The sequence below is a fragment of the Passer domesticus genome, chromosome 2 (assembly GCF_036417665.1).
Source record: "Passer domesticus isolate bPasDom1 chromosome 2, bPasDom1.hap1, whole genome shotgun sequence".
Lineage (NCBI taxonomy): Eukaryota > Metazoa > Chordata > Aves > Passeriformes > Passeridae > Passer > Passer domesticus.
The window spans coordinates 127,187,727-127,198,556 of NC_087475.1; the positions used below are offsets into that span (position 1 = coordinate 127,187,727).

General features: G+C 61.6%; 1 protein-coding gene across 1 annotated transcript; it reads left to right on the forward strand.

Moving 5' to 3' along the window:
• The first annotated feature begins 4,827 nt into the window (after positions 1-4,827).
• TPBGL (trophoblast glycoprotein like) lies at positions 4,828-6,159 on the forward strand. The gene has a single exon (XM_064411200.1). It carries the CDS (start codon positions 4,968-4,970, stop codon positions 6,021-6,023), a length of 1,056 nt encoding a protein of 351 aa, XP_064267270.1. The 5' UTR covers positions 4,828-4,967; the 3' UTR covers positions 6,024-6,159.
• Positions 6,160-10,830: the final 4,671 nt, after the last annotated feature.

Here is a 10,830-nt window from a genome sequence, read left to right on the forward strand (position 1 = left end):
CACTCCCCAGCTGTGTGCCAGGGAGAGGACTCTGACTCCTTGGGAGGGTCAGCCCACGCAGGCAGAGGAGCACCACAGGCAAAAACGCTGATGCAGGCAAATGCAGCACGCCACCGGGAGGAAGACTCTGCCCTCCGGACTATTTTTGGTTTGTTTTTGCCAGCTCTGGAGCCACTGATCTATGATATTGTCACTGCTGTGACTAAGGGCTCTGCAGTTGGAGTAGCATCAAGCAGGGCTTGGAGAGAGGGATGCGCGTGGCTCTCGGGGGACCGGTAATGGGAGAGAGCCCTTCACCTCCTGTTTACACTTTAATGCCCATCCAGGTTATCCATTATTTATTGCTAATGTATTTATAGAGCGTTTCCAGCGCACGCGGGGCTCTGCAGCGGCTGGGGAGAGGGTGCCCTCGGGCTCTGCCCCGCCCTGAGGCTCCGGAGGGGCCATCCCTCCCCTCCTGCATCCCTTTGCCAGGAGGGATTGCTGTTTCCCTCCTGGGCTGGGGTGGCGTTTTCTCCCTTGGGCCCTGGGCACAGCAAAGCCAAGCATGGCTTTGGGCACCCAAAGCATTGCTCCCTCGTGCCCAGGGAAGCCAGCACAGCCCAGCAGTGCAGGGCTCCACTTATCTGGGGTGGAAAAACCACCCTGGTGCCTCCAGGTCACCAGGGGATCCTGACTCACTGCCTTCCCTTGCCCGCTCCACCACTGCAGGAGCCAGCTCCGGCTCCAAGGGCTGTGACCACGAACGGAGCCCGTGACCACGAGGAGCAGCCCCTGGCCACCTGCAGCTGCCCTTGCCAGTCTGCAGTGTTTGAAGGCAAAAGCTCTGATAGCATCTGAACACACGCACCACGCAGCTCACCGCGTCCAGTTCCAGCCGGCTCCCTGGATTAGCTCAGGGAATCCACTGGAGCAGTGACACTGACGGTGCCCGGGCCACCAAAAGGAGCCACCCCGTTCCCTCAGTGACAGATGGGACCTGGCTGGTGCCAGCTGGGACACACGGGAGCTGTGGAGAGGGAAGAGGAGGCGGCGTGGAGCGCCCAGCCAGCAGTGGGCCTCTGCCAATCCCAGGGATGAGCTCTTCCTGCAGGGATAACCATGGCCAGCCACAACCCACAGGGACGTGCTGTCCCCATCTGGTTATGTTGGCCCAGCCTGGCCTGGCTTTCATTTCCCACTTTTTATCTGCTGGTGCTGGGGAAGGCAATTTCTGCCAGGTCACAGGGAAACGGGCAGGCCCAGCCTGACCTCCAGCCCCAGCACCATCCCTGCAGCAAGACACAAAACCTGGGAATTATTTTCCTGCGCCTCGGGACTCTCCCATCCTGCCTTAAAAGCCTTTTACTGAGCCTTTTATAATCCCAAGAGGGTGTGAGCAAGGGAGGGAAAGAAATCACTTGGGACAAGGCAAAACCAGGACTTCAGTGCCAAACCTCCGCAAACACAGGTGGAAAAATTTTTTTTTTTTTTTTAAGTGAAAGAAATGTAATTTCCAACAGTTTTATGTTGCCCATATATGGGAAACATTTTTTATGTTTCTTCACAGAGAAACATAAAAAAAAATATTCCTTATTTTCCAGCATTTTTCCAAGCATGCTCCTGCAGGGAAATGAGCAGTTCCAGTGTCACAGATGTGGGTTTTAAAGGGAAGATGCTGCCAGCATTGGCTGAGCACAGGTTAATGGCTGGGTTCAAGTGCTGCAGTATTGGCAGGGACACCTCCCACTGTCCCAGGCTGCTCCAAGTCCTCTTCAACCTGGTCCTGGGCACTGCCAGGGATCCAGGGGCAGCCACAGCTGCTCTGGGCACCCTGTGCCAGGGCCTGCCCACCCTCACAGCCAGGAATTCCTTCCTAATACCAAATCTAAACCTACTCTGTCAGTCTGAGTCCACTCCCCTTGTCCTGTCCCTCCATTCCCAGTCCCTCTTCAGCTCTCCTGGAGCCCCTTCAGGCCCTGCAGGGGCTCTGAGCTCTCCCTGGAGCCTTCTCCTCTCCAGGTGAGCACCCCCAGCTCTCCCAGCCTGGCTCCAGCCCTGGAGCAGCTCCGGGGCCTCCTCTGGGCTCTCTGCAGCAGCTCCAGGTGCTGCTGCTGTGTCCCCAGGGCTGGGGCAGCTCTGCAGCTGGGCTCTCACCTGGGCTCAGGGCAGAATCCCCTGCTGAAATCTGTCGAGTTTTTCACCCACCAACACCCCCAGGTCCTTCTCCTCAGGGCTGCTCTCCATCCATTCTCTGCCCAGAGGAGGATGAGGAGAGCCTCCAGCCCCAGTCTGCAGCAGCAGGAAACACAGAGGGATGAAGAGGGAAGGAATTATGCCCTCTACCACTAGAATGAACCAGCCAAAGCATTCACTGCCCTTTTGCTCCAGCCTTCACTAAAAAGCCATCTGCAAAGAAGAGCAGCAAAAAACCCAGCGTGGGACACGGTGGGAGAGGAACCAGAGCTGTGCTTGCACATCCCTAGGGTGCAAAACCCAAAATAACCCGGGCCACCACTGGCGAGGGGGAAAGAGAAGCAATGTCACGGAGCAGGTGGCCTGACAGAGGTTACCAGACACGGCACAAGCAATCAATTCTCCTTGGAAGCATCCAGAAGATAACGAGGGAATGAGTAACGGTGTGCATGGACTTGTAGAACAAATCACATCAGCCTGACCTAATCTCATCCTGAGACACGGCAATGGCAGACGCAATCTCCCGGCCTCTAACCACAGGAAGTCTTCAATGCTGCCTCAAATGCAGAATTATGGTCAGGGGGGATGGTGGAGGAGGCTCTCAAATCGATCCAAGCCCGTCAGGGGTTTGAAGGTCTGTGCACAGCGTGTCTGAGGGGCTCCAGGTTCCAGCAGGACCGCCAGGAACGAGGAACACCAGCCTGGTGGTGGGTGCCGGGGCCTCGGGAATTGCTGCACACACGGGCACTGCCCTGGCTCCCCAAAGGCTCACAGCTCTGCTGAGCTGCATGCTGCAGCTTCATCACCCCCAGCCAGCCCTGGGCAGGTCCAGGGTGCCTGCAGCAGGCGAGGAAGTCACCGTGGTGCCACCAGGCAAGAGCCCCCACGTCCCCAGAGTCACCCTGCCGCAGAACGGCCCTGGAACACCCTTCCCCTCCAAACCCTGGAGCTTCTCCGCCTTTCAAAGTCAAAGGGGTCAGCTGCAGAGAGCCTCATGCTCTCCCACAACCTCCAGCGTCACTCAGCCGCCGTGTTTTATGGCTTTTGGACCGGGAGTGAAGGTGCCTGCCTTTTCCCGTGGCAGCTCCTTGTCCGAGGAGCCCGGGGAAGGACTGAGAGGTGCTGGGATCCTCACAGCCCGGCTGGCAAGACTCGCCAGGACCTGCTTCACCCGGCCTGACCTCACCCACCCGCTGCCTCCTGCTATCAACTCTTTATATATAGCAATTAAACGTGATAAATGGGCTGCAAAGTGCTATTTTGGGAGGGAGGAGGCTCCACCTGGGAGTGCTGCAGTGCTGGCTCAGCACGACCCACTGCACACCTGGCTCTCCCCACCCACCCGCCGTGGATGCTGCCCCACACCTCAGCATGTGATGGCACACAGTTACCTCTGGCACGTTCCCAGGTCTGCTTCTCTCCCCGACCCTTCCACGAGCTTCCCTGATTTCTCTGGCCACTGTTAAGACACTGCCGCTTTAAATACGGAGTTTGCCCAATTTCTGGGGGTGCAGCACAGGGTGGTCAGCAGCAGCTCACGCCACCCAGTCACAGCAGCATCCAAAATTCACCTGGTCCCTGCAAAATTCAGGAGAGCTTCTGGGGAAAGGAGCCCAAATAAGAGGGGAAAAGGTCAGGATGAGAGATAAGGACAGGGAGGAGGAGAAAAATCAAGATCCACGCTGCCCCCATCCCTGGCAGTGCCCACGGCCAGGCTGGACGGGGCTTGGAGCAGCCTGGCACAGTGGAAGGTGTCCCTGCCATGGCAGGGGGTGGCACTGGATGCACTTCAAGGTCCCTTCCAACCCAAACCATTCCGGGACTCTGTGTGCCCAGGCTGAGGTTTATTTAATGCGAGCCCAGCTCAGGTCCATGGAGGTATTTAGGCACTGAAGGGGATCCAGCTGCTGCTGCTGCATCTGGCTGTGAACACAGCGCTCCCAGCCCCTGGCTGTGCATCGCTCCGGCACCCAAAAACCCCAACACCACCCTCTGTGCCCTGGGGTTTGTGATCCCCCTGTGTCCCCAGCCCTGGGCAGCCGCGGGATGCCGGTGGGGACCAAGCAGGCTTGGAAGCAGGGGAGATAACCGGGCGATGCTCGGGGATGCTGCGTGGTGTCCGGCTTGCGGGGAAGGTCGGGGAATGGCGACCGGGGCTGGAAGGGGAGTGGGACAGCCCGCAGATCCTCCGCGGCTGGAGGCGAGCTGAGACAACCCCCCAGCTCCCCCCTGGAATGGAAGGGGTGGGAGGTAATTCCCCGAATCCTCCCTGGGGTGGAAAGCCCCCGTGACAGCCCCCATTCCCTCCCCAGGGCTGGGGGGCACCCCGCAGCAGCCCCCAGCGCCCACCTGGCTGGCAAGGGACCGGGACAGCCTCCAAATCCTCCGCGGGCTTGGCGGGGACCGCGGCATCTGCTAATCCCTCCTCGGGCAGCCCCGTCCAGCCCCGGGGACCCCGCGGCGGCGGGGGCTCGGTGCCGAGCCCGGCTCAGCCCAGCCCGGCTCGGCTCCCCCCGACGGCCGCCGCCCGCTCCGGCGCTCCCCAGCCCACCGCGCAGCGCCGGGCAGCCCCAACCTGTCCCCTTCTCTTCCTCCTCCTCCTTCTCCTCCTCCTCGCTCTCCTCCCCTTCCACCCCCCCCGGCCCGATTTGGGCAGCGGCGCGCCGGGCGCTGCCGGCAGAGCCGCCGTGTGCGGGCGCGGCGCCGGAGGCAGCTCGGCCCCGGGGGGGCTGCGGCGAGGCAGGCGCGACCCCCGAGCCCGGCCGGCGCCGCTGGATGCCCCCGCGGGCAGCATGGCCCGCAGGCAGGCGCGGGCGGCGGGCGGCGGGCGCTGGCTGCCCTGGCTGGGGCTCGCCCTGCTGCCGCTGGCCGTGCCGCCCGCCGCCGCCCCCGCCGCCTGCCCCTCCGCCTGCTACTGCGTGGCCACCCCGGAGCTGGTGCAGTGCCGCTACGAGCGGCTGCGGGAGCCGCCGCGGGAGCTGCCGGCCGCCGCGCAGAACCTCAGCATCGCCGGCAGCAACCTGAGCGTGCTGCCCCGCGCCGCCTTCGCCGCCCGCCCGCTGCGCGACCTCCGCCTGCTCCGCCTGCGCCACGACAACATCCACACCGTCGAGGACATGGCGCTGCAGGGCCTGCCCGCCCTGCGCACCCTCGACCTGAGCCACAACCCGCTGCTCTCGGTGGCCGCCGGCGCCTTCGCCGGGGCGCCGCTGCTGCGCACGCTGCAGCTGAACCAGGCGCTGCTGGCGGCCCCGCTCGAGGAGCAGCTCGCCCTGGCCCTGCGCAACCTCAGCCTGCGGCGCCTGGAGCTGGCGGGCAACGCGCTGCGGGCGCTGCCGGCCGCGCTGCTGCCGCCCGGCCTGGAGGAGCTGGACCTGCGCAACAACTCGCTGCAGCGGCTGGCGGCCGCCGAGCTGCGCAGCCTGGACGCGCCCGAGCTGCGCGGGCTGCGCCTCAGCCTGGGCTCCAACCCGCTGAGCTGCGACTGCGGCCTGCGGCCCTTCCTGGCCTGGCTGCGCGCCGCCGCCAACCGCGTGCTCGACGCGCGGAGCCTGCGCTGCGCGGGGCCGCCGGCGCTGCGCGGCACGGCGCTGCTCCGCCTGCGGCCCGAGGCGCTGGCCTGCGGCGGCGGCGAGCCCGGCGAGCTGGAGACCGCCTCCTACGTCTTCTTCGGCATCGTGCTGGCCCTCATCGGCGTCGTCTTCCTCATGGTGCTCTACCTGAACCGGCGCGGCATCAAGCGCTGGCTGCACAACCTGCGCGAGGCCTGCCGCGACCAGATGGAGGGCTACCACTACCGCTACGAGCAGGACGCCGAGCCGCGCTGCGCCGGCACGCCCGGCCTCTGACCGCGCACCCGCGCCCGGCCCGGCCTCAGATCCGTGAGGAGCGGGGCGAGCCTCCCGGGAGCGCTGCGGAGCGGCTCCCCGGCCGCGCCCGCTGCCGCCCGCCGCGTTCCCATCGCCGTGTGCTGCGGCGGGGAGCGCGCCCGGAGCACCGGGGAGCTCCCGGGCCGGTCCCTGCAGCTCGCTGACACGCCGGTGTGTGTGCTTGGCGCAGCCCGGCGGTACCTGGAACTGCCCTCCTGGACGTTCCCGGAGCCTCCACTTGACTCTGACCATGTACTCTTTCCTATTAGATTTCTATTGGACAGGCGCAAAGTTAAACTTGATTTTCTTTGGGTTTTTTTTTGTTTTTTTTCCCTTTTTGCTGCAAAGAGGAGAGCACGTCCAGCTGCCCCCCCCCCCCCCCCGGGAGGCGACGTGCTTTTGCGAGCCCGTTTATCCGTGAGGTTTTTGTTCAGTGACATTTCCAGCTCGTTCTAGGCACCAGGCGAGATGCGGCTGTAGGAAACGCCTCCGCCGGCTGCGTGCATGTTCCCCGGGGCACGCGGGGCAGCCCTTTGACTCTAGAGTGTAGCGTAGACCCGGCTGTCTCGGCACTTTGTCATTTAAAACGAGCCAAGCAGAAGCGCCCGCCCTAATCCCCCCGCCCGTGTTTGCTTTAGTGCCTGTTACTATATCCTAGAGCAAATATATCGAAAGCTGCACCCGCTCCATCGTCTATTTTCTGTAAGGCTCCTTGCACTCGATTTCCGAATATCCCCGCGGCTGAGGCGAAGTTACTGCCAGTCCTGATCCTTCCCTGGCAGCGGCACGGGGGCTCGGGAAGATTGTCCAGGTAACAGTTTCCCAAAGCAATTTTTCTCTCCCGGGCGGTTTGCTGCCTGATTCACGAGGTGCCGGGGCGCTGAGCATCCCCGGCTGCGGTGCGGGATTCCCCAGGGAATCTGCAGCTTTCGGAACGCGGCATATGAAAACGCCGAGCTCCGCGATGGAAACCGGGGCGTTGCGTTTTGAGGCGTCCGCGTTTGCCTTTCCCCGCAGCGGGAGGCTGGAGCTGTGCCGGCACAGCATCCCGGGGATGCTCGGGAGCAGCTCTGAAGGGAGAGTTCTCCGGGAGTCGAGTTCCTCCGGTGCGTGTGCCCTCAGCTGCCAGGTGGGGAGCGCGGTTGTTTCCATGCCGGGCACGCCTGGAGGCTCCGGGAGGGATGCAGGGTCCTTTGCGTGTTTCCCCTTTGAAATTCCTGCCCTTCAAATCCCGGCATCGAGCCGGGTCGGCTGGGAAAGGAGAGCGGGAGCAGAGCCCGCGGCTGGGCTGTGTTCGAGCCGGGATACAGCACTGGGAATCACAATGATTTTCCTGGATGTTCTGAGCTGGTCCTGCTGAGCAGGGAGCTGGCTCCCCACTCCGTCCTGGCTCCTGGGGAACGCTGAGATCCCCGCGGCTCAGCTCCTTGTGAAACTTGTTGCATTTCGAGGACCTTTTCCTGAGGTTTTCCCCCATTGTAGGAGCTTGTAGGCTCCGGTGCCACCTTGTCACTCCGTGCAGTCAGCTACAAGGGGACACGTCTCAGCCTGCCTCCACCTTCACCACTTCCCCACCTCCTCCCTCCCTTTCCCACCCCAGGGCAGCCCTGAGCGAAGGAAGGGGCAGCGGGGTGGGTTTGCACATCTGGCAGAGCACACCCAGCTGTGCCTCCAGCATCCGTTCATGGGGACAGAGATGGGGAGCCCTGGCCAGGGTGAGCACGGTGCAGGGAGGAGCTGGAGGGCTCTGTGGGCAGAAGGGAAGTGTTGGAGCAGGGAGAAGCCCGGAGGAAGCAGGAGAAGGGGGGTGCTGGAGCAGGGAGAAGCCCGGAGGAAGCAGGAGAAGGGGGATGTTGGAGCAGGGAACAGTCTGGCAGCAGGCGCCAGGCTCCTGCAATAGATAACAGGAAGGAAATCGCCCCCAAGCAAAATGAGAAGTGGCCAAACACTCCCTGACCCCAAAGCCATTTCTCTGAACGGGTGGCTGGTGTCTCCAGCTTTTCCTGAGGCCAGAGGGAGGGAGGTGGTGGCTTTTGGGGCCCAGGGATGAGGACACATCTCCTTTTGGCACCAAAAGGTTCAGACCATCCTGGCCCTCCAAACTGGGTGCAGTGAGGCCCCTCCAGGGATGCCAAAATCCCCCAGGCGACATGCAGGGGTAGGATGGGGGTGGATAAAGCTAAAGCTGTGGGAGCACAGTTCCTGTGGCTTGTTAGCATCAATATTATTCTGTACAGCACATACCCCACACGTGGCAAAGGAGCAGGAGTAGGGAACCCCTGGATTAAGGCATTGTCACTGAGCTGAGACTCAAAATGTGCTTTTTGGGCTCTCAAAGACAGCCCCGTGTTTGGAGAGCCCCAGCTGCCATGCAGTCCCTTTCCATGAAGGAATGGGGACCCTCCCAGTGTCCCGAGCCCGTGGCAGGAGCTGCTGCCTGAGCACAAAGTCACCCCAGCAGCTGCTGGAGCCGAGGGAAATGCAGGGTAGAAACAGCATCTGTGATAGGAACCAAGCAAAGCATGCTCAGAGCCCCCTGCAGTGCCTCATCACCAAAACAGAGGGGGGAGAAACGCCAAAAAATGTCTATTTATATGCCCTGCATCTGAAATGCCACCAAGTGCTTTGCAACCAGCACAGGCTTTGAGATCTGCTTTTCCTTCTTGTTTTCCAAAGCTCGGGTGTTCCCTGGGCCGATCCAGCGGGCAGGCAGGAAGGTTTGGCTGGGCAGGGGGGTGTGGGTGGGCAGCCCTGGCTGCCCCCAGAACCTCCTGGGGTGTTCAGGTGCTCCTGTCACCACGCCAGGGTATCCCCTGGTGGCCCAAGGTGCCCAGGGCTGCAGGAAAGAGGCTGAGTGTGGTTCTTTAGTTCAGAAAAGCCCAAAACTCCCAGCGTGGTGACAGCAGCTGGATTTATCCAGGAGAAGTAGCTGGGCTGGAGCAGCACCCTTGTCCTCGCTGAGCACAGGGCTGTGGGGCTCCTGCACTGGGGCAGGGAAGAAAACCAGCCACGAGCTGCCTCGTCCTTACAGGAGCACACAGAATTAATGATAATTAATTCTCCCCAAGCAACTTCACCCCTCACAGCCTACACACCAGGATCTTAGTTCTCAAATTCCCTGCTCCATTATCACAAATTAACCCAAACCTTCGGAGGCAGGAAAAATACCCTCTGCTTTTCATTGATTCCGTTAGGAAAAGCAAGACAAGGATGCCACCCTCATACCTTGGGGAAATGAGGCACAAAGCAAACAGGGTGGAGTTCCTGAGAGCAGGGAAGGGTTTGCACAGGGGAAAAACCCCACAGAAATGGATTTCAGTCCTCAGCAGGGTTCACTTGAAACGCTGGTGGCTCGGGACCACCACACCCAGGACAGGGCTCTGTTTGTCCTTCCTCTGGTGGAGGGGTGGCTCCTGTGCCCTGCCAAAGAAGGGGGGATTGTCAGTAAGGATTTCTCCTGTTTAGCTAGGGATGTTTCTAATTAGCCAGGTCGGGATGTTTCTGGAAGATGAGCATTCCTTGCTGAGCACAGATCTGTCCAGCAGCAAGGAGGGGCTGGAGGTGACACCACCAGGGATCAGGGACTCCTCCTGAGGGACAGGGGCTGGGGACACTCAGCTTGGGCAGGTTGGAGTCCCTGTGTGTTTTCCCCAAGCCCAGCTCTGGGCAGCCCCTCAGGGAGCTGGCACAGCAGTGCTCAGGCAGATGGGGAAGGATGTGTTTCCACTAATCTGCCCCAATCTGGATTATTTTTCCACATAAACCTCTGTTCCCAGCTGTTTTAAGCAAGTTTTTGGCACGCTGGGGACAGGTGGGATTCTGGGGATGAGGGAGAAGCTGGCAGGGGTGGCGGAGATGGAGGGGATGACATCTGCTGGGTGTCCCTGTGCCAGCAGGCTCCCATCATCGCACAGAGAGGGGGACTGAACATCTCTGAGGTGGTTTTGGCAGCGCAGCACCCAGATCCTGGGGCTGGGATCATCCATGGGGCCTCAGGCCTTCGCTGACGTTTGTTCCCATCAAAAGCCAGTGGGAAATAACCTGTGCTGAGGGCCTGGTGTCCCCACCCGGGGCAGAGCTGGGATCCTCTGCAGCTCCTGTCAGGATACAGCAGCCAGAAAACGCCTCTGGTGCTGGCTGATCCACACCAGCCAGTTCTGGGGTTTGGGGAGCTCCCAGGGAGCCAGGATCACCCCAGGGCAGAGCAGAGCAGCTCCTGTCCTGCCTAAGGACACTCGGGCACAGCAGCCCACGGAGCTGCTCCGTCCTCCCGGCACGTGCCCAGCCACTCGCCAGCCTGACATTTACAAATCCCTATTTTTAGATGGTCCTCATCACTCCTAATTGTCCGGGCTGCCCAGCCTCAGGAGTGCTGCTCTGCTTGGGCAGGATGGGTCCCAGCCATCCCTCCCCCAGCAAGGAGCATCCGAGCAGGGCGAATCCAGGAGGGACAGGCTCCAGGGAGCCCAGCCCAGGAACAGCCCACACGGGCTGGGCTTGGCCCCTTGGTGATTAATTCAGTTACTGAATTAACATTTAAATTGACAAGACCTGAATGCAAGGCCAAGCACTGCTCATCAGCTTCCAGCGACCCTGGCTGCTCATTGCTGGATGTCCCCACGTCCTGGTGCTCTGCCAGCCATACAGAGGGACCCCAGAGCCCCCAGAGATGCTCTGCTCCCCCACACTGCTCCCACGAGCCCGAGGAGGCTGGACCAGCCCAGCGGTGCTGTCCTGGAAGAAATGTCTGTGTTCAGCAGGGACAAGGACAGTCCTGGGCTCCCCC